This window comes from Ornithodoros turicata, chromosome 3, assembly GCF_037126465.1.
Source record: "Ornithodoros turicata isolate Travis chromosome 3, ASM3712646v1, whole genome shotgun sequence".
Classification (NCBI taxonomy): domain Eukaryota; kingdom Metazoa; phylum Arthropoda; class Arachnida; order Ixodida; family Argasidae; genus Ornithodoros; species Ornithodoros turicata.
This window is the reverse complement of record NC_088203.1, coordinates 90,001,269-90,025,649: the sequence shown is the minus strand read 5'-3', so window position 1 is coordinate 90,025,649 and position 24,381 is coordinate 90,001,269. Positions and strand designations below refer to the sequence as shown.

At 43.0% G+C, this 24,381-nt stretch overlaps 1 protein-coding gene across 3 annotated transcripts in view; it reads right to left on the bottom strand.

Moving 5' to 3' along the window:
- The window catches only part of LOC135388798 (uncharacterized), an 81,996-nt gene that overhangs the window by 50,517 nt on the left and 7,098 nt on the right, over window positions 1–24,381 (bottom strand). For 2 of the 3 annotated variants that reach the window (XM_064618606.1, XM_064618605.1), the window contains one exon: window positions 4,815–4,957. In XM_064618606.1, coding sequence (XP_064474676.1) covers window positions 4,815–4,840 — 26 coding nt within the window. In that variant the 5' untranslated portion in view covers window positions 4,841–4,957. Of the gene's footprint in view, window positions 1–4,814; window positions 4,958–20,029; window positions 20,117–24,381 lie in introns of those variants that run through there. The other variant, XM_064618604.1, reaches the window with a different exon arrangement.

Genomic DNA, 24,381 nt, shown 5'->3' with positions numbered 1-24,381 from the left:
AGGTGAGCCGGTCATTCATGTACTGGAGAAGGGCCCCTCGATAATGCGGTCCGCTCCCGGTTGGGCCGTGTCCTTGAATGCGCGGCCGATAAGAAGGTCGTCGGGGCAGTACTGCTTGCGGTGCTGCCGGAATGTAATTGGCGTGAATTTACACGTAAGGTACATGGATGTATGGACGTAAAGATATTTCTAACTGCTAGTGCGGCGGCGCCTGACCTGAGGCTATGCAATCAGCCAAGCAGGCCATTTGCACGGCAATTGCACGAACCCTGTATAGGGGGACAACAGCATTGAGATACGGGGGATTACCATAGGTCGTGAATTGTGTACGTGGGACTCTATGTCATTTTGTCTATGTCATTTGAGGAGTGTCACTCCTGTACCACTTGTGGAGCCACAATCTCCGTATTATTTTTCTTTTAAATCCGATCCAATGTCACTCCAAAGCAGCTCGAACAGGTGCAAGACCATTTTCTCGTCTAGCCCACGACGAAAGCGTCGGAGAACCGCCACATCAATATTTTTACTTTTACACGTCTTTAACGCGATAGACAGATGTGTTTTCAGCCACTTTTGTATTTTCCCTTACTTCGCTACAAGAGCAAATCGCAGGTGAGCCCTAGCTATATTTACAAGAGCCACACCGCAAACAGAGAAAGAAAGAAACAAACAATAAACTCATTCAGAGGCATCAGACTAAGTCATCACCAGAGCCCCGTGGTGGCATCGTGCAGACGAGCTATCTGCCTCTAGAGATCAACGCTTGGACGTTGGTGAGGCTCAACCTGCTGTGTTTGTCTTAATTGTACCGTCAGCCTCCTTAACTCACGCTGTCTCCAGAGGGCAACGATAGTTTGGCGGCCCGAGTGGTTTATCACGGCGGCATTTCTCTTTTCCGTTTCTCTTGCTTTACGTTTGACGCACATGCCATTGGGACAGCACAGCGGCTATCCCGGTGTTGCGGCAGAGCGGATATGTGCGGATGTGTTGTCCCACATTGTAGCGCAATTACTTTATGGTTTACTTCACCACTTTGGCAAAGTGAATCTTGGACGTCCCCTGCTGTACTGAACACGTGACGAGGAAGGAGTCGAGCAGAGAGAAGAACGGTCTATCTATCACAGCTCCCGTCCGAAAGCCTGAGTAGGTTTGCCGTACGCGCTGTAAAGGAAAAATTGGAACAGCTCACTATGAAGTCGACCCAGTACCACAGAATGCCGCCATGCATAGTAGGCACACAGGTCGGTAAGAACACCACCGCCACCACTAATACAGGTGTGTGTTTGTGTGCCCCGACCAGAAAAGACCTTTTTTTTTCTCCTTCTCCTCCTTACTGGTCCATCCAACCGACGGGCATTCAGCCTCACTGGCGTTTCACAAGTTTCACCCCTTGCAAGTGACCTCCTATGTGTGCTGACAACGACCTCTGAATGTCAACGGATGTAACAAACACACACATAGGCTTCCATAAGCGAGAGGCAATGGACCGTGTTTTGCGAGGTCCTTCGCCGGACAATCGAAAGTAATGGTTTCCAGCGCACCACTGCTATGATGACTTCAGAGTGGGTACGGAAGCAAGAAGCGGCGCGTAGTAACTGAACGAAGCCGGAGGCGATGACCGTGTTAAACTGTTAGAAGCAAAAAATACCCGGATACTCTTAGTCAAGTAGTAAAAACAAAAAAATCTGTGTTGCTGATTTGAAATCGCGGATTTGATTTAGATCTACGTGAGAGGCATGTGGATCTTTGTGTGTGTGTGTGGAGGGGGGGGGTATGTCTATTAAGAAAACAAGAATGGAAAGGTTCGGATCTGATTGGCGATCAATAAATGGGGGAAGGGTTTGGGTTCCGATTGAATCATGTCTCTTCAATCATGCTTTTCCATGCTTTTCCAAAGGGACTGTATCACTTTTCTGCACAGGGATTTGGAGTCAGGTTGAATCTTTTTTTGTGTAGACGGAATTGGACTTGATAATGATCATTGAACTTGAGCTGAATCACATTTTACCACGTGCACTTAATAAGATTAAGTTTACCTACAAGTTAGAATCTCATTAAGAATATTGTTATCAATCTTTCTGTTAGGCTGATTATCCAATCGCATGTTATGCCACTACTACGGTTATTTGTAATAGGGTGCATTCCGAGTCATTTTACACATCGAAGCCATTCTTAAGCTTTTCAGTAGGGGTGGTTTCAGGGAGCCGACCTTCCGGATTTGGTGGCGCATTTGATAAATGCGTATCTCAAAGTGGCTTTCCTTTGACATGCAAAGTTAATTTTTTTTTTTTGAAAATGCGGGCTAAATTGCCACACAAATTTAAAGTGTACTTCTCGGTAGAGTCAAATTTTCACGAGCTCAGGCCAGATGGTGTTATTTTTCCTCCGTAAAAGCAGATAAACCAAGTATTGTTCATCTAGGGAAGTACTATCTCGGAGAATAATATGAAACAAAAAGATTAATATGATTAAGAACGCGGAGGGACAGGGACAAACACACACGGAGGCGTTGTGTTTGTTCTGTCCCAACCAACACGCTCTACACCTTCTCTAAAAAAAAAATAATGTTTGTGTGCAGGTACGTCGCTGCACGCAGCTCATTCAAATCTGTGACCAACGTACCCGTGAGGAAAAAAAAATGTCTGAGCTAAACTACTTGACCCATTCGACTTCATATGGTCTTGTTGTTGATGATTATGATGGTTATGATGATGATGATAGTGGTGATGATATAACGGTGTCTTTTTACGCTGATGGTTTAAAGCTGCCGCATTCATGTCAGCAAAGGTGATGTTCGCATGGGTTGTTTTCGACTGCAAGAGCTCTTTAACTGAGTGTCGACAACGCTGATCACAATGTTAGCTTGCCGACTATGATCTAGTGATCGTACTTTGAGCAATATTTTCTTGTCACGCATAGTTGTTCACGCAAATTTACAACACATACAATTTGTGCAATACAATCATATACATGCTGTCACAAAAGCAAAAAACAAGCGTAAGGTAATCGACACGGAAACGTGCTTCATTTGGTTTCTGTTCCCTCCCACGTACTTCAAATAAATGGACGAGAAAAGAGAGACAGAGAGAAAGTGTTGGCTATAAGTCATGAAAAATGTCAAGCTGTGGAAAGGTTACATTGCATGCAAGGTTCTGCTTCACAAAGCTATTTTTGAAAGGGAGGTGCTAATTGCTGTCACTATCCGGCGTTCGTTGTAACAATACATTTGTGCAAATTTCTCGAACACAACTTCGTTAAATTTTCACAGGTTTTTATCTTAAAGTAAAAATGGGACAAATCCAGAAGCAGTAGCCAGTCCTGACTGGGTCGGGACTAACCGCGCCATACATATATATATATATATTCATATACAATCCAATCGAGAATTTTCCGAATCCGAACCCAAGGAAGGTTCTGCGAATCTACCAATCTTACGAATCTCGAATTTTTCGAATGCTTTCTTTTGAAACAAAGTTTGAAAAGCCAGGAAAAAAAAACACCTCTGCGGAAAAGTGTTCTGAAGCACAATTTGATATCTTTGTTTAATGAAAAACAAATTAAATAATAGTTCACTTTCAGAAGACGTACCCCTATATACTTATTCTTAAATGCAATTCATTTAATATGTTGTTCATCGACTACTGGAAATAAGATAACTATGGAGTCCATTCTCTGAATAAAGCTAAGAAACAATCAAAAGCAAAACCATGTTACACTCTTAGAAATGAACTTCACCACATAGCACGCTCCTATCCAACCATCATCCCGAATGACAACGTTCTCGCCCCTGATTTGTTAAAAACGGGAGGCGGAGCGTATTCTGTGCCGTGCATAATGCCACAAAATATGCTCCGCCTCCCGTTTTCAACATATGACGGTCGATAACGTTGCCATTCGGGATTATGGTTGGCTAGGGGCGTGCTATGTGGTGAAGTTCATTTTTAAGACTTTTAAAAACTCGCGGCCTCGTGCGCTTTCTTCAAGAAACGGGCCTAGCGGAAAGACCACCCTAGTGCACCTTTCACCTACAGTGTGCCTCCGTCCCAATCACTATCGGTCATCCTGCCCCTATGCATCACTTTGAAGTCGTCAACTCCCCTCTCCCACTTTCCTTTTCTTTTTTTTTTTTCTTTTTTTTTTCTATAGTCGTGACGATGCCCACTTGAGTGCGGCCAACAACGGCAAGCTACCTCGACACCCCCCCCCCTCCCCCCTCATTTTTAAGAGTGTACTTTTAAACTTGTAATGTCTGAACTTTATGCTGTGGTTCTGGCGCGCCGTGGGTCCCGCCGGCCAATCAGGCTTTCGGCGGACTCCGGAGGCGCTAACTTTAAACGCGATTGGTGGATTCAAAAGATTCGATTCGCCGTTTTGGGCACTGGGAATCGGACTCCCGAATCTCGAATCACTGCCTACGATTCGAGGATTTGCGGGTTCGGTTGGCCCATCCCTATCTTAAAGGAATCGTGAATATAGTTTCATTTAAGTTCAGGAATCGCCCGACCTCTACGAGGCTGTCGCTTTATGTCATTACATGTGGTTTCCAAAGGAACACGATTCTGAATCGTATGTTTAATGTAAGACGTTTGCAAGTGAAATCCAGAAGTCGTGCACTGACAACGTCCGGTGCCGCATCGGGCTTCCCGTAACAACGTCCTCCAACTTGAAGAGTTGATAAACAAAACCTTGACAGGGCAAGCGAGACGGCGATCCATTCAACGAAAAGCATAACCGCTGGGCCTGTCCGTGACACAGTTAAAGAGGCGCTTCCATCCATAATCGTTTAAGAGGTATTTTATGGACTTATTACTCACGTTATGAGGTTGCCGGGCTGATTCATTCAAATGCGAAACCGGTTGCTCCCCGCGATACAGAATTAAGTTGCCTCCCGCGCCGACCGTGTCCGTGGGGCAGTAGCGTTTGGTCCTGTGGCGAAGTGCGTCGAAGCGTGAAAGAACTGCAAAAGGGGAAAGTACATGGTAAGAAAGCGATTGCATCGCCCCTTTGTAACACCATCAGTTGAAAATGCGTGGACAGTAAATGCTGGCGTTACATGCCATGCTTTACGAGGTGCGCAGAATATGGTGTTCCGAAATGTTCACGAACATCGCAAGCACTGGTTAGGTGAAGAAGTTTAAAGGGGCAGAGTGCGCACTCTAGAAAGTAGTCACGTAAAGTGGCACGCGGCCCGGGCATACATGTACAAAAAAAAAATGCGCGAAAGTATTTAAAATAAGACTCTAAATACTCCGCCTAAAATGTATTTAAAATAGACTACAAAATGTTCAACACTGAAAGTAATTTGAGTAGGATACTAAGTAATCTAAGAAGTATTTAAGATACTCTTTCATGTACTTTAGTATTAGCAGTAAGTGAAGCGCGTGTTCTGAACGTTGCCGTACAAGTGGAAGGAATAAACTTCATCCGCCATACTTAAGCATATATTTTATTTACAAGGTCTTGGTGTCAAGTAATGTTTGGTGGACTTTGGTGATATGTTCAAACCCAAAAACTTCGTAGACCCTCTTATATGTCAGCTCGGGTCTTTCAACTTCTGGCGCGCGTTTACTGCTTTGGTGACTAACGAAATAAATGCCGGGATTCTCTGGTACCTAATCCCCTGGGGATTCACCTGGCAATATGAATAGGAACCGCTTTCTGACGAAGGGGTCGGGCTATTAACAAGCAAAGCCAAGTGTGGGACCAGCCTATTGTACAGGAGGATAAATGGCGGATGCGCGAATTCCCAAAAAACAGAAAGAAAAAGAAGGGAGAAGTTCCAGTGAGCTAAAAATCTGGACACGGCGAACAAGTGTGCTGGATACGGCTTGACGAGGAAGGAAAGTATTTTGAACACCTAGTAGCAAATACTCATTCGCAGAATTCGCGGTCACCCTCCCGTCGGCACGCTCCACCGCTATACCGAACTGCATTGCGGGAAGCGGCCTTACAGGACAGGAGTACAATGAGAAATTGCGTTTATGCCAATTAACGCCAAAACCGAATAAAAATTTTAAGATGTCATCGTCTAAGAAGTAAGAACAACATGTAAAGAACTCCTGGAAACAAGAATGGCAGCAGCAGAATGTATATCTAGTGCACCCATGTCAAATGAATTTTAATGCATTGCGCCTATGGGGATTTCGTCGATTTTTGCACAGGGCCCATTTTTAGACCATGATTTTCCGATAAAGAAAGTAAAATTTTTGAAATGTCATCGCCTATTTTGAATCAGTACATCCTCCAGGCCACATATCAACCACCGCACGGTGTGTGAGTGTTAACCCTGATGCACCCTGGGCCTTTAAACATGCGTCCCAGACAAGAATCCGTTCTTGGGCGTCCCGCGCACCAAGTTCTAGTATTACCGTAATACGCATGCGTCGAAACTCGGAAACAGTTCGAAAGGCGAAGGGCTATTCCTTCCGGATATCCAAAGGGCACACCCGGGGTGCAACAGGGGAACGAGACCCGGGTCCGATACTCTGGGATATTAATTAATAAAACACAGACTAAATAAATAGATGATGACATCTCTGATATCAATTTTATATCAAGTGTTATTATCAATCAAAGTTGATCAAAATGTCATTTTGGCGTCTGGGACGGCCGTCTGGACGAAGATTTGAGCAAACGCGCCGACCGTGGGTGCAACAGGGGAATGAGACCCCGGTCCGATACTCTGGGATATTAATTAATAATATACAGACTAAATAAATAGATGATGACATCTCTGATATCAATTTGATATCAAGTGTTATTATCAATCAAAGTTGATCAAAATGTCATTTTGGCGTCTGGGACGGCCGTCTGGACGAAGATTTGAGCAAACGCGCCGACCGTGGGTGCAACAGGGGAATGAGACCCCGGTCCGATACTCTGGGATATTAATTAATAATATACAGACTAAATAAATAGATGATGACATCTCTGATATCAATTTTATATCAAGTGTTATTATCAATCAAAGTTGATCAAAATGTCATTTTGGCGTCTGGGACGGCCGTCTGGACGAAGATTTGAGCAAACGCGCCGACCGTGGGTGCAACAGGGGAATGAGACCCCGGTCCGATACTCTGGGATATTAATTAATAATATACAGACTAAATAAATAGACGATGACATCTCTGATATCAATTTTATATCAAGTGTTATTATCAATCAAAGTTGATCAAAATGTCATTTTGGCGTCTGGGACGGCCGTCTGGACGAAGATTTGAGCAAACGCGCCGACCGTGGGTGCAACAGGGGAATGAGACCCCGGTCCGATACTCTGGGATATTAATTAATAATATACAGACTAAATAAATAGATGATGACATCTCTGATATCAATTTTATATCAAGTGTTATTATCAATCAAAGTTGATCAAAATGTCATTTTGGCGTGTCATTTTGGCGCATTTTGGACGAGGATTTGAAAAAACGCGCCGACCGTGGGTGCAACAGGGGAACGAGACCCGGGTCCAATACTCTGGGATATTAATTAATAATATACAGACTAAATAATTAGATGATGACATCTCTGATATCAATTTTATATCAAGTGTTATTATCAACCAAAGTTGATCAAAATGTCATTTTGGCGTCTGGCACGGCCGTCTGGACGAAGATTTGAGCAAACGCGCCGACCGTGGGTGCAACAGGGGAACGAGACCCGGGTCCGATACTCTGGGATATTCATTAATAATATACAGACTAAATAAATAGATGATGACATCTCTGATATCAATTTTATATCAACTGTTACTATCAATCAAAGTTGATCAAAATGTCATTTTGGCGTCTGGGACGGTCGTCTGGACGAGGATTTGAGCAAACGCGCCGACCGTGGGTGCAACAGGGGAACGAGACCCGGGTCCGATACTCTGGGATATTAATTAATAATATACAGACTAAATAAATGGATGATGACATCTCTGATATCAATTTTATATCAAGTGTTATTATCAATCAAAGTTGATCAAAATGTCATTTTGGCGTCTGGGACGGCCGTCTGGACGAAGATTTGAGCAAACGCGCCGACCGTGGGTGCAACAGGGGAACGAGACCCGGGTCCGATACTCTGGGATATTAATTAATAATATACAGACTAAATAATTAGGTGATGACATCTCTGATATCAATTTTATATCAACTGTTATTATCAATCAAAGTTGATCAAAATGTCATTTTGGCGTCTAGGACGGCCGTCTGGACGAAGATTTGAGCAAACGCGCCGACCGTGGGTGCAACAGGGGAACGAGACCCGGGTCCGATACTCTGGGATATTAATTAATAATATACAGACTAAATAAATAGATGATGACATCTCTGATATCAATTTTATATCAAGTGTTATTATCAATCAAAGTTGATCAAAATGTCATTTTGGCGTCTGGGACGGCCGTCTGGACGAAGATTTGAGCAACCGCGCCGTCCGTGGGTGCAACAGGGGAACGAGACCCGGGTCCGATACTCTGGGATATTAATAATATACAGACTAAATAAATAGATGATGACATCTCTGATATCAATTTTATATCAAGTGTTATTATCAATCAAAGTTGATCAAAATGTAATTTTGGCGCCTGGGACGGCCGTCTGGACGAAGATTTGAGCAAACGCGCCGACCGTGGGTGCAACAGGGGAACGAGACCCGGGTCCGATACTCTGGGATATTAATTAATAATATACAGACTAAATAATTAGATTATGACATCTCTGATATCAATTTTATATCAAGTGTTATTATCAATCATAGTTGATCAAAATGTCATTTTGGCGTCTGGGACGGCCGTCTGGACGAGGATTTGAGCAAACGCGCCGACCGTGGGTGCAACAGGGGAACGAGACCCGGGTCCGATACTCTGGGATATTAATTAATAATATACAGACTAAATAAATAGATGATGACATCTCTGATATCAATTTTATAACAACTGTTACTATCAATCATAGTTGATCAAAATGTCATTTTGGCGTCTGGGACGGCAGTCTGGACGAAGATTTGAGCAAACGCGCCGACCGTGGGTGCAACAGGGGAATGAGACCCCGGTCCGATACTCTGGGATATTAATTAATAATATACAGACTAAATAAATAGATGATGACATCTCTGATATCAATTTGATATCAAGTGTTATTATCAATCAAAGTTGATCAAAATGTCATTTTGGCGTCTGGGACGGCCGTCTGGACGAAGATTTGAGCAAACGCGCCGACCGTGGGTGCAACAGGGGAATGAGACCCCGGTCCGATACTCTGGGATATTAATTAATAATATACAGACTAAATAAATAGATGATGACATCTCTGATATCAATTTTATATCAAGTGTTATTATCAATCAAAGTTGATCAAAATGTCATTTTGGCGTCTGGGACGGCCGTCTGGACGAAGATTTGAGCAAACGCGCCGACCGTGGGTGCAACAGGGGAATGAGACCCCGGTCCGATACTCTGGGATATTAATTAATAATATACAGACTAAATAAATAGACGATGACATCTCTGATATCAATTTTATATCAAGTGTTATTATCAATCAAAGTTGATCAAAATGTCATTTTGGCGTCTGGGACGGCCGTCTGGACGAAGATTTGAGCAAACGCGCCGACCGTGGGTGCAACAGGGGAATGAGACCCCGGTCCGATACTCTGGGATATTAATTAATAATATACAGACTAAATAAATAGATGATGACATCTCTGATATCAATTTTATATCAAGTGTTATTATCAATCAAAGTTGATCAAAATGTCATTTTGGCGTGTCATTTTGGCGCATTTTGGACGAGGATTTGAAAAAACGCGCCGACCGTGGGTGCAACAGGGGAACGAGACCCGGGTCCAATACTCTGGGATATTAATTAATAATATACAGACTAAATAATTAGATGATGACATCTCTGATATCAATTTTATATCAAGTGTTATTATCAACCAAAGTTGATCAAAATGTCATTTTGGCGTCTGGCACGGCCGTCTGGACGAAGATTTGAGCAAACGCGCCGACCGTGGGTGCAACAGGGGAACGAGACCCGGGTCCGATACTCTGGGATATTCATTAATAATATACAGACTAAATAAATAGATGATGACATCTCTGATATCAATTTTATATCAACTGTTACTATCAATCAAAGTTGATCAAAATGTCATTTTGGCGTCTGGGACGGTCGTCTGGACGAGGATTTGAGCAAACGCGCCGACCGTGGGTGCAACAGGGGAACGAGACCCGGGTCCGATACTCTGGGATATTAATTAATAATATACAGACTAAATAAATGGATGATGACATCTCTGATATCAATTTTATATCAAGTGTTATTATCAATCAAAGTTGATCAAAATGTCATTTTGGCGTCTGGGACGGCCGTCTGGACGAAGATTTGAGCAAACGCGCCGACCGTGGGTGCAACAGGGGAACGAGACCCGGGTCCGATACTCTGGGATATTAATTAATAATATACAGACTAAATAATTAGGTGATGACATCTCTGATATCAATTTTATATCAACTGTTATTATCAATCAAAGTTGATCAAAATGTCATTTTGGCGTCTAGGACGGCCGTCTGGACGAAGATTTGAGCAAACGCGCCGACCGTGGGTGCAACAGGGGAACGAGACCCGGGTCCGATACTCTGGGATATTAATTAATAATATACAGACTAAATAAATAGATGATGACATCTCTGATATCAATTTTATATCAAGTGTTATTATCAATCAAAGTTGATCAAAATGTCATTTTGGCGTCTGGGACGGCCGTCTGGACGAAGATTTGAGCAACCGCGCCGTCCGTGGGTGCAACAGGGGAACGAGACCCGGGTCCGATACTCTGGGATATTAATAATATACAGACTAAATAAATAGATGATGACATCTCTGATATCAATTTTATATCAAGTGTTATTATCAATCAAAGTTGATCAAAATGTAATTTTGGCGCCTGGGACGGCCGTCTGGACGAAGATTTGAGCAAACGCGCCGACCGTGGGTGCAACAGGGGAACGAGACCCGGGTCCGATACTCTGGGATATTAATTAATAATATACAGACTAAATAATTAGATTATGACATCTCTGATATCAATTTTATATCAAGTGTTATTATCAATCATAGTTGATCAAAATGTCATTTTGGCGTCTGGGACGGCCGTCTGGACGAGGATTTGAGCAAACGCGCCGACCGTGTGTGCAACAGGGGAACGAGACCCGGGTCCGATACTCTGGGATATTAATTAATAATATACAGACTAAATAAATAGATGATGACATCTCTGATATCAATTTTATAACAACTGTTACTATCAATCATAGTTGATCAAAATGTCATTTTGGCGTCTGGGACGGCAGTCTGGACGAAGATTTGAGCAAACGCGCCGACCGTGGGTGCAACAGGGGAATGAGACCCGGGTCCGATACTCTCGGATATTAATTAATAATACACAGACTAAATAATTAGGTGATGACATCTCTGATATCAATTTTATATCAACTGTTATTATCAATCAAAGTTGATCAAAATGTCATTTTGGCGTCTGGGACGGCCGTCTGGACGAAGATTTGAGCAAACGCGCCGACCGTGGGTGCAACAGGGGAACGAGACCCGGGTCCGATACTCTGGGATATTAATTAATAATATACAGACTAAATAAATAGATGATGACATCTCTGATATCAATTTTATATCAAGTGTTATTATCAATCAAAGTTGATCAAAATGTAATTTTGGCGCCTGGGACGGCCGTCTGGACGAAGATTTGAGCAAACGCGCCGACCGTGGGTGCAACAGGGGAACGAGACCCGGGTCCGATACTCTGGGATATTAATTAATAATATACAGACTAAATAATTAGATTATGACATCTCTGATATCAATTTTATATCAAGTGTTATTATCAATCAAAATTGATCAAAATGTCATTTTGGCGTCTGGGACGGCCGTCTGGACGAAGATTTGAGCAAACGCGCCGACCGTGGGTGCAACAGGGGAATGAGACCCGGGTCCGATACTCTCGGATATTAATTAATAATACACAGACTAAATAATTAGGTGATGACATCTCTGATATCAATTTTATATCAAGTGTTATTATCAATCATAGTTGATCAAAATGTCATTTTGGCGTCTGGGACGGCCGTCTGGACGAGGATTTGAGCAAACGCGCCGACCGTGGGTGCAACAGGGGAACGAGACCCGGGTCCGATACTCTGGGATATTAATTAATAATATACAGACTAAATAATTAGATTATGACATCTCTGATATCAATTTTATATCAAGTGTTATTATCAATCAAAATTGATCAAAATGTCATTTTGGCGTCTGGGACGGCCGTCTGGACAAGATTTGAGCAAACGCGCCGACCGTGGGTGCAACAGGGGAACGAGACCCGGGTCCAATACTCTGGGATATTAATTAATAATATACAGACTAAATAATTAGATTATGACATCTCTGATATCAATTTTATATCAAGTGTTATTATCAATCAAAATTGATCAAAATGTCATTTTGGCGTCTGGGACGGCCGTCTGGACGAAGATTTGAGCAAACGCGCCGACCGTGGGTGCAACAGGGGAATGAGACCCGGGTCCGATACTCTCGGATATTAATTAATAATACACAGACTAAATAATTAGGTGATGACATCTCTGATATCAATTTTATATCAAGTGTTATTATCAATCATAGTTGATCAAAATGTCATTTTGGCGTCTGGGACGGCCGTCTGGACGAGGATTTGAGCAAACGCGCCGACCGTGGGTGCAACAGGGGAACGAGACCCGGGTCCGATACTCTGGGATATTAATTAATAATATACAGACTAAATAATTAGATTATGACATCTCTGATATCAATTTTATATCAAGTGTTATTATCAATCAAAATTGATCAAAATGTCATTTTGGCGCCTTGGACGGCCGTCTGGACGAAGATTTGAGCAAACGCGCCGACCGTGGGTGCAACAGGGGAACGAGACCCGGGTCCGATACTCTGGGATATTAGTTAATAATGTACAGACTAAGTAATTATATTAGCTAAGACCGGACATTTGCTCACCCGTTCGATTTTACCATGAGCCCATCCTGACAGTTTCATAATTTATTTTCATCCTTTCCATTGTGTCATCGTATAACGAATAATAAATTGCTATATTCCTCAAATCATTTTTTTTTACTTTTTAGAAGCAATACATCGTCCAACAGCTGCTAAAACACCAGCTTCAGTCTTCCTGCGATGGGGGTGTTGGGTAATAACTTATAACAGACAATAATGACTCCATTGACCCAAGATATGATAATCTTAGATGCTGTCAGTCATGTAGCCCTATATAGCCACAACTCGCTTTTCTTTGTTGTTTGGCGGTATTGAACCAAAATTGCTTAGTTGGCATAGTGCACAATCCTTCTAGTGCTCGCTATCTGTACAGAAGAACACCACCTCACATCAGCACCGCTCCCTGAGGTATGGAGTACAAAATACCTTTCTAAGGTTCACTGACCAGGAATATACGGATAATCTTCCTAGCGTCTCACCATATATACTATGTAACTGTTGAGGCATTAAAGAGCAAAAAGAAAAGAAAAGCAGAGTTCACGGCACGAAACGACCACGCTTATTATTATACCGCGCTATTTTTATATACTTTTACACTTGAACGACCAATAAATGCCCTGCGCTCCTGCTCAGCTTTTATTGATATATCCCATTACTAGTTGAGTCCTATCGTGCTTGTGCACGTGTTTGAATTATTTTACTAGTAAGGAGCTTCAGTCATGCGCGTGGTTGAAAACATGATGATCCCCCAAGCCACAACAAAGTGTGTTCTCCTGCAACAGACATTTCATACTGTGCTACAAACCAAACACGACACATAACGATTTCGAACAATTCAGGGAAAAGAGGTACCGACACCTCGGGCTGGCCGTTCCCTCTGGTCTCTCTTGGCCATTTCTCCTTGTTTACGACACTTGCGAAAACAACAGGAACGCAAAAAGCTTGGTGAGCATTTTTACGCCTTGAGCGTTTGGTCGGTGAGACTACCACATTGATAATTGTACCACCTTTGTCGCGTGATTGAACGTTATCTGACAGGTATTTGAGATGTCATAAATTAATATGGCTGTCTGTATATTTTAAACCGATGTGCGAATCTTTGAAAACCGTGGTTGATTTCTTTGTTCTACTCTGGAAGAATGAGGTTCTAGTACAAAGGCACGGCTCCTTCTATTTTACAGAATATAATAGGGAAAGTCGCAACGTGCCACTGGCATGGTGGTTGTCACTGGTGGCATGTGACGATGCATTTTGTATTTACAGCATTTTAAATATACCTCAATGACGTGGTTGACCCCGCTCACTTCTCGAATTAATTCACCCTGATTTTAATGTTCTTTGTGTTTCCCTTCTTCTTTGCGGTAGCGAAGTATAAGTAAATAAGACGCAACAATGTTTTATTACAATTATATGTGAAAGGCACAAGGCGCAGACAATTGTATTTTACACATGCTCTATGGGATTTATGTGCTTTTCACAAGTCATTGCAAATGCATGGCTATACCTCAGAATTATAAATAATATGGACATAAGTTGATGGTTAAATTTTCCTGTGACGTACACTACCTAAAAATTTCTACAGGCCTTCCACGTGACAGAGATTGTAGCCCAGTTCCCCATCCCAACTCCCAATGAAGGGAGAACAGGATGCACGGACAATGCCATTCTTAGGTTGAACACGACAACGGAGGAATGTCTGACTCGCCGGGAGAAGCAATGCGACGAGCGAATTGGGGTCGGTTGAAATGAGCCGGTTGTTTCTTGCCAAAGGACCGGGACGGAGAAGTTGAAATGAGGGAATTGTGCACCCCGCTGCCGCTGGACAGTTTGCTCTGGAACCACAAAAACTAAGCAGCAACCTTCTCCCCAAGTACACAAAGCAAAGGCATCCCAGGGGAATTGTTAGTTTGGCTTTCTGCAGTACAAGCTAGAAATAACAAGTGCGATGCAACAAAGACGTGAAATTTAGTATTTCCGTGTTTTCAAATTCCTGGCCTGATATGGGCCAGAAAATTGAAGAGTCATGTGCACGTACGAAAGCCCTGATGGGCGTCTGCACTTGTTGTATTGTATGCTATTCGCAGAGTTGTACGCGTTACTCTAAAAACGTAACTGTTACTATAACTCTAGTGGCAGAAGTGATTTTTACTATGTATGCACAGTACGTTCTCCTGAGACAATAGTTTATTATTACTGGGTCTAGGACATTTCGGTGCACGGACGTTTCGGTGCAAAGCGTTACAGCGGCGGGGGAGGGAGATAACTGCAACGTCGGTTCCGGGAAAAATGGTCCCAGGAATGGCTGCCACGATGTCGACATATCGTAATAAAACAAAGGGAAGAGGGCGGCTTGGCATCAAATGTAGTGCTGTAAAGGAATTTGGTTTACATAGAGAAGAACGTTCTTTTTGATTTACTATTATAGATTTAATACCTATTCTGCATATGATCGTGGTCTGTCGTGGCTTTTAAACTTTTGGGGCATTTTCTTTTTTAATATTTTGCGCCCCATGTTCTAGTCGCTGCTGTACAGATATTCATTTTTTTTTCCTTTTTCCAAGAGTAGATGAAGAATTGGTTTGTCATTTTGTAGTATTATCTCGAAGTGGGTATCTTCAAGGTACTGATAACTCAACTCAACTCATTTTATTGCAACAAATAATATGCAATTATGATATTATACAATTTTAATTCCATTTGTTCAGGACTTGCCGGTTACCGCTTTGGTGTAAGCATTTGATTAGACGTTATTTCCCTTGTATTCCAAAAAGCTTACCAAGTTACCATGTCGCGTTCCTGTGTTCTCGTGTCCATAAAAACTCTGCACCTTCCCGTTGCCCTTCAAGTTTCCATAAATGGAACAAAAACATGGAATAAGCCATTTTTATGGCCATCCCGTGAGTGATTCATTGTGATGAATTATGTTAAAAACAATGCGGTCCGCAGTAAAGGAAACACTATACAAAAAAAAAATTGACTTGAGCGACAAAAGTAACACGTTTAATGCACTCCGACTTGCACTACGCATAGGTTCAGTCAGTCAGCTTTTGCTGTCGAGTTACGAAAACAAAAGATTGAGGTGAAACCACAGAAGCAGTATACAGGGTGTATGCTCTAAAGTGTCCAGAAATATATTTAAAGCGAGCGATAAAAGAAAAGCAAGTGATACTTTTCTGCTACTTGTGTAAGAAACAGGTACTGCTTCACTATAGTAGCACCTGTTTCTCAAGTAGCTCAAAAATAGAGCTCGTTTCTCTTTTATCGTTCGCTTTAAATAAAATTTCTGGACACGTTAGAGAAAGCACCCTGTATAATTGTCAATCACGTAATTTATTATTTGAAATTATTTTATTATGTTAGGTAACCGCAATAATTTTATGGCTAGCGAGTCTAACAGCTTTTGGAGGGGCACCACGGTAATTCTATGTCGTTGTTTAGGCCTTGAAAATTCGCGGCCATCACCGAGGAAAAAGTACGTAGAAATACAAGGGGAGTAACATCTAATCAAATGCTTCCACTAAAGATGTAACAAATGGGATTCAAATTTCATAGTATCCGTACCTTGAGGATACCCTTTTCGAGATAATACTCACTACAAAATGACAAAGCAATTCTTCATCTACTCGTGAAAAAATAAATAAAAATAAATATCTGTACAGCACCGACCAGAACGTGGGGTGTAAAATATTAAGAAAGAAAATTTCCCAAATGTTTAAAAGCCACCAGAGACCACAAACACATGCAGATCAGGTCTTAAATTTAATACACAAAAAATACGTAAAGCACGTTCTTCTCCATGTAAACCAAATTCCTTGAAAACACTGATGAAATGATTATTATATTATTATTATTATTATTATTATTATCATTATACTGTTGCCACCAAACAAGACACATAATTTGTGAAAACAGGACGCACGTAAAAATCCTGTTGAGCATTGGTCCGCCCTAAGCATTCAGACGGTGCCCAAATGTCCGGTGAGCAAATGTCCTGGATCCCGCTGGGTGTAGAAAAAAAATGGTCGGTGGTTGCGTGGGCGAAAAATAAAATAAAAACGGTCCCGCAGGCTCCTGCGCGCTCAAAAATGCGAATCCAGGGCATTTGCTCACAGTACGAAAGCTCAAAGCGGACAAATGCTCACCAAGTCTTTTGCCTGCTGTTTTCTCAAGTTATGTGTCGCGTTCAGTGACACAGTACAACAGAAAAATGTTTCTTTCAGGAGAACACACTTCGTTGCGGCTGGTGAGGGAGGGCGGCTAGAGAGGAACATCAAATTTCAAAGTCATGTTTTGAACCACGCGCATGACTGAAGCATACATGTGCACAAGCATAGAAGCGTGGTAGGACTCCCGTACTAGTGGGTTATGTCGGTAGAGGCGAAGCATGAGTGTAATAATCTAGTGTATTTATTTTCCGTTCACTTACTCCTAAAACTATATTTAATAGTTGCGACATCCCCTTGGAACTCTTTATTTTTCGGTCTTGTTATAATCCGCCCTTCGACTTTTCGACATAAACTCATTAAAAACAAATGCGTCTCCGAACTTTAACAAATCGGGTGAACAAATGCTAGCACCACCTAGTCAGTTGTGATGTGTTTCATGAGCCGTGCGAAGCCATGAGCTTGTACTTTTGGGCACGCAGGAGCCTGAGGGATAATTTTTTCTTTCACATCCACAACTACATTTTGTCCTACTCCCGTTAGTCCGTACACCAAAATGTCCGTACACCGAGACGTCCTGTGGGGCGCGGACAATTGCTCACCGGACAATTGCTCACAAAAAAAAAAAAAAAACTGCTGAGGCCGGACAATTGCTCACCACAGAACCGTTGAAGTCGGACAATTACTCACCGGGTCTCTCACCACACTCATATTGTGATTTTATTTCGCGTTTATGGCGCTTGACTTTTTTATGTTAGATGCACTTCATTCTTAGCTGTCTAAGTTGCTTCAAATAGCTAGGAAATCCACCAGTGAAGACGGGGAGGCGAGAGATGCAGGCACGCGTGAAGAGTCTTTGTCAGGACCTGCGTCCATGGGGCGTTCTTATCGGATTTTTTTCATGGGGGGGGGGGGGGGGGGCAAAGCATGCAACCGCCTTCCGTGGCGCGGACTGATTATGATATTATTATGACATCTGAGAACAAAAATCGTGACGTATAGATAGAGTGTGCCCAATTTTCACAAGTGACCTTGCCCCCCTCACGGTACGTCCATGCTATTTAGCACATCACAGTTTAACCACTAAAGTTCAGGAATTTTCTATGTCTATCCAAGTCAGTTTAGCAGCCGCATTTTAGCGCCCGATTCGCGGCTTAGCAGGGCCGGCACGACTGAACAGCACGTATTAGGTTAGTCCAAGTTCAGTGTTTGCATTGCTATGTCCAGGTTAGTCTAAGTTCGCTGTTACAGTTTCCCGCGCGCGACTGTGCATTTTGTAGTTAGATAACATTTATTTACAGTGTTTATTTTGCAGCGGGGATTTCGATGACTTTATTTCGAGGTACATCGAAGTTCAGCTAACATAGAAAAGTCAAGTATATGAACGCCATAAACAAGAAATAAAATCACATCACATAAGAACGCGAAATAAAATTACATATAAGTGCGGTGAAAGAGGCGGTGAGCAATTGTCCGGCTTCAGCAGTTTTTTTGGTGAGCAATTGTCTTGGATCCCTGCACCGTAATGTCAAACACAATAATGGACAATGCTGTTGAAATTCTCAATCCGGTAGTCCGAGACGGCCTCGTAGACGATTGGAAAAAGCAAAGGAGGGGACGATACATACACACACGAAGCTCGTTCATTGGTATCGAAGAACTGAGCCCAGTATGAGAAATGTACCTCTGCAGGAAAAACAGTGACCTGCTACATTTCACAGAATAGCGTTTTTGAGTACATGTCTGTGGTTTCACGACAGCCTCTGTTTCGGTTTTCTTTCTGTCATCAGTGACGCACTAAAGAAGACTACATGCTACGTTGACACATCATATTTGTCCTTGTATTGTTGATGACTTCGATCAAAAGAACTGTTTTCACCTTTTGCATAGATAGACTTCGTGCGAATACACCTACTGCGCAGTAGCTGATACTGCACTTTATAATTGGAGAGAAAAAAAAATAGATGATTATTTTCGTGTAATGACAAAATTTCTTCTAGCTGTAACATTTGTTAGGAGCACAGCTAATAATACGGAATATACGCAGATATCGAAATTTCCCCGTATGCTGTAGTGCGATCAAGACAGGAAACCTGGTACCGAAACCAGAACTGTACTCTGAAATGAGCTTTTTTTTTCTTCTAAAACATAACTCGCTAGGCTGTGACATATTCTTATTTTCTCATGACGATGCTCACTAAACCTTAGGGGGCAATAAAGATAATGCGCTTCTTTTTTGTTTCGCTTCTTTTTTTTTTTTTTTTAATTCACGGACATCGATATACCGCGTAGGCGCGCACGGGACCTTTCTTGTTTCTCCCATAGCAGCTCGGGCTTTCTTTTTTACACATCATGCGCTATCACTCAACAAAGTTCGTGGAATTTCAGTTTGGCAGTCCGAGAGAAACCTCGCAGACGATTTTGTCAAACGCGACTCCTTTGCATGGGGAAAACGACTGGCAGAATCTCAAAACACACGACACGGCCAAGCTCTACTGGTTTTCACAGCTTTGTTTGTGTACTTGAAGATCTAGGCCAGAAGAGCACATTGTACTCCGTTGTGGGTATGGCAGCGGGATTACCGACGGGGTATCGAAGAGCACGAGGGAAAGGATAGGAAGAAAGGGGGAAAAGAACATGAGGGAGAGTTGAAGGTGGATACGCCACGTGGTGCCACTTTCGTGAACTAAATCGTGGTGTCCGCCAATTCTGCTGAAGGAAGTATTTCAAATACTTTAAAAATACGTGTCGCAAAAAGCATTGAGTAGAGTACCAAAGTACCGGAAAAAGTATTTAAAATACTGTATTTTGAGTACGTACAAGTCTGCACACGGGTACTTGTCCGCTGTCGTTTTATCCGCAAAGAACGTCTGTCCCACAGGCATAGCTCGGCATTTTGTGCCGCGGAACTCACGATCACAATCACCTGATAAGGCGCGAGCTCAGCCGCAGCAGGCTGCGAACTCACGTGAGGGCCGATATGCATGGCGTATCGCTGAGCTCGATCATGCCGCATGTTGCGCGCTGGATGACACCACACGTGCGACCAGAGCATGGGTTACGGGTTATCTATGGTCGCAGGTGCGATGTTATCTGGTGAGTGCGCTAATATGCGGCATGGTAGAGCTCACGCAGCGATACGCCATGTCGACTTTCACGTGAGTCCGTATGCCACGCGGCTGAGCTCAAGCCGTATCAGATGATTGTGATCGTGAGTTTCACGACCCGAAATGCCCAGCTATGCCCACAGGTACACTCATTTCGAAGAGAAGAAAATCCAGCGTTCCGGTGACAGTAGATTGAAGGAAAATACTTGGGTCGGAAGCCGCTGATATTCCGCCTCCACTCGGCATTTTATCTTCTCTCCCGACCTCATGCATTTGCTTCGAACTTCAAAGCCTAGTATACCGCCGCAATTAATGCAGCCCCAATTGTTCGGTGCCCAAATAAACCATTAAAGGATGATGGTTGAGTGTGCGGATGGCTCATCAAAAAGACAGCTCGTCGAAAAATAGCGCAACTGGACGAAAACGTTGAGGACTATTTCCTAAGCTACTTAGCCATTTTTTTACGATGTCTGCTAAACAGCTGTAGTCCTTTTATTAACACGCAGGCAGGGGCGGATCCAAGGGGGGACCCTGGGGGCCCGCCCCCCCCCCCCCCCGAGACATACCTCTACCCCCATTCCGGCAGATTTTCCTGCTACATAGCGACCCCCCCCCCCCCGTATTCTCTCTTTTTTTCAGTGCCCCCCCCCCGAGGATCTTCCCTGTATCCGCCCCTGCTCGCAGGTTCTGCGTCACCACTTCCTTTCTTCTGGTTCACCAAGGTAAGTATAAGCACGTAACGCCGTATTAAAGGCGGAATTACCCCGACTAGAAAAAAACATGTCAATAGAAAAGCACAGAACACAAATTGCAGCCACAGACATGGCGCCTACGATATCATCTCGTCCGTAACTTGATCCAGCCTTTTTCCTTCTTTGCCTCTCCAATCGTTCGGTGAGCGACTTCGCCATTCCCGCTTTATTCCCTTATCAGTTACCTCATGTCTCACATCTAATGAGGTAGAGTTGGGTACCGCAGACCTAGTGGTGAAACACCCCGTATAGTGACCATGTAGTTGTCATTGTCGTCGTTCTCCGTCTGATAACATAGTAGTGGGTGCTTTGTCGATGTTAGAGTCACTGAATAGTATCTTACTAGTATTTTTGACATTTCTTAGATTATTTAGTACTCTACTCAAATTACTTTCGGTTTGGGTATTTTGTACTCTATTTTGAATACTTTTTAGGCGGAGTATTTCGTGTCTTATTTTAAACACTTTTGCGCAGCATTTTTTACATGATCAATGATCATGTCGACGCAGTTCGTTCTTCTACTCTTCGGACACTGGGTTATTTAACCTATATACGTGCAAAGTTTTTGACACTCCCTCTGCTTTTGTTAAACTTTACAAAACATTCGTTTTACCACATTACGCATCCGTCGCATGGAACGCACTGTGCGTTACTGAGAGTAATCGCCTTGAAGCGATTTTTACCTCCGGTACGTCCCTGGCTTCGAGACGTTCGACTACTGTATAGCCTCTTAAAACACCTTAAACTCCTCCCCCTGACATCGTGGCGTCAAGTTGCTGATGCCACATTCCTCTACAAATGTGTACATTCCACTGTCGATTCCATACTTTTGCTAAGCTGCATAAATTTTAGCTATTCTTGGGGTACCCTTCGCAATCCACCGTCCTTCTATGTACGTAAAACCTGCCCTTATGACCCACTCACACGCTGACAAATTTTAGTGAACTCTTTTTCGTCCTCATGTGATATTTTTTCCTCATATACTGCCTTTAAAAGCAGAATTACATATTGCTTGTCTTAAATTCAGTCATACTCACCCGACTTATGTGTTCCTGCTGTCTTCATTTTTGTTGTCTAGTTACCTTGTTTTCTCTTCTTCACTGTACTCTTTCAAATATTGCTTGAAATATTGCGCTTTTGGAGCCTCTTCCCTATTATTTTGTTATTATGTCCCCCATACGTTTTTCATCGGTATGTATATGTTCTTTTAACCTCCTAGAGCCTTGGATTATTGCCTTCCTGACATTTCCTTTATATCATTAACGTGTGTTGATGTATATATGTACGTTACTGTAATTTGATAGTGCGCCAACACCACGGCTCTTGCGGCCGTTCTTGGGCACAATAAACGCATTCATTCATTCATTCATATCTGTGTCCGTGCAGTGCCACTTTACGTGTCTGCTTTCTATAGTGCGCACTCTCCCCCTTTAAGCTTCTTCACCCAACCAGTGCCTTTTTGTACGTTTATGCAGTACATAATTGGCACAAAAAAGGGATACGCCTCCTGTTCTCAACAAATCGGGCGCGAGAACGATGTCGCTAGGGGTGGTACTTGGCTAGGAGCGTGCTGTGCGGCGAAGTTCATTTTTAAGAGTGTGCGGTTCCACTGGAATGTCAACAAAACGCCGCCGAGTTGCAGATTTTGTCCAATGGGAGAGCGGCGCTCTCAATGTTGCCAGACGGCTGTCGGCATAGTGCCGGGGAAAAGGAATGAAATACTCTGAGCGAAGCTATTCAAGGACCCTAGTCGACGTATTGCTCGCACTGACTGGCATTTACGTCTCACTGGCATTTACGTCTTTTTTTTTTTTTTTTGGCATCGTGTATGTTCGTGCACTTGTATTGGTCGCGTCTCCCCCAGTCGTCATCTCCCTGCAGATTTTACTCTGCTCGCCTCGCAATAAAAATATCTAAACCTTTTTTTTTGTCCAGGCCTACGTACGAAAAATGTAATTATCCATCATACGTCACTTCAATGGCCACTTCAATTTGTTTTAGCGTCGCTGCTTGATAGACGCGCTGACCCTGCACCACCATAAATTAATTAACATATTCATAAAAGACTTTCATTCTGTGTTTTGCGGTCCATTAATATCTTAATCTCGGTTCTTTTTTACAGCGGTAGCTGCTAAAGGGAAGGTATCGAGAAATTGCTGTGGTTGTATTATAAAACCCACCGCTTCTTTCTTCTTTCTTTTTTCTTAATAAACATATCCCCCCCCCCCACCGCTTCTTCTCTCTTCTCCTTCTCTGTCTCCTTCTGTCTTCCTCTTCTGTCTGTTGACTGTCGGTTTCGGTTATGCAAAACAAGTTAAAATAATCTAAAGCTAATAAAAGCAGCTTTGACATACTCAGAGATGGGTACGCTGTCCCGGAAAGTGTCCCGATTTCTCAGAGTTTTCTGTCCCGCTTTTGTCTCGATTTTAGTAAAATTTTTGTCCCGCTAATCCCACCTCTACACATCACCACTCACTTCACAGATCACAAGGCAGTACTGGTCATCTAAAGTTGTCGTGCATATATCAGCAAGGAAAGTGTCAACATCCACACACAGCATAGCTATCGTTAAAATTCGCGTTATACAATCGCAACCGTCCTGTAATTTTTTTCTTTTCTTTTGTCTTCGTAGACAGCGTCTACTTAAAAAAATCGGGCTCTCATAAATGCGTTGAAAGCTTATCCGTAAAATAGACCACCACATACTTCAGAAAAGCGAAAGTATTGAGCATGACTGAGTAAAAAGAACAAACATGACGGTTTCGTTCTGGTGTATGTTCCACGCACGTGAACCACAGTAACTATACCTCTTAGGAGGAAGACACAACCAGGAATGTTCTACTGGATCGAATACGCCTTATGCATAAGTGCGCGCCATCTATGTGCGGAGACGGAGACTACGTTTACGCGCCATGTTTGAGTATAGCTGCCGGTGGTTTCGGTTTTCGCCACATCGCCTATCGCCAGCAACACGGCATCCCGGGAGGTTGACCGGCAACTCCCCATTACTGCTCGTGCCACTCTGCACCCAAAAGGGCAATATTGGCTCGAATACCGATAAGGTAAATCGTCAGTTCGCAATTATTGCGTCTAAAATAATTAAAAACGCACGTGACACGTATCACGGTCAGAACATGCTTAGATTCAGGTTGTTTGGCGTGTCACGGGACGGCAGCTTCTTTCAGAAGTAGGTCTATAATAAACACGAGCTACAGAGGACTTCATTTATGTGCAGGAGTGTTGAATTTCCAGTGGAAGCATGCTGCCAGACCAGCAATTAGAAGATGATTGGGAAAATGAGCTTCGTGCACTG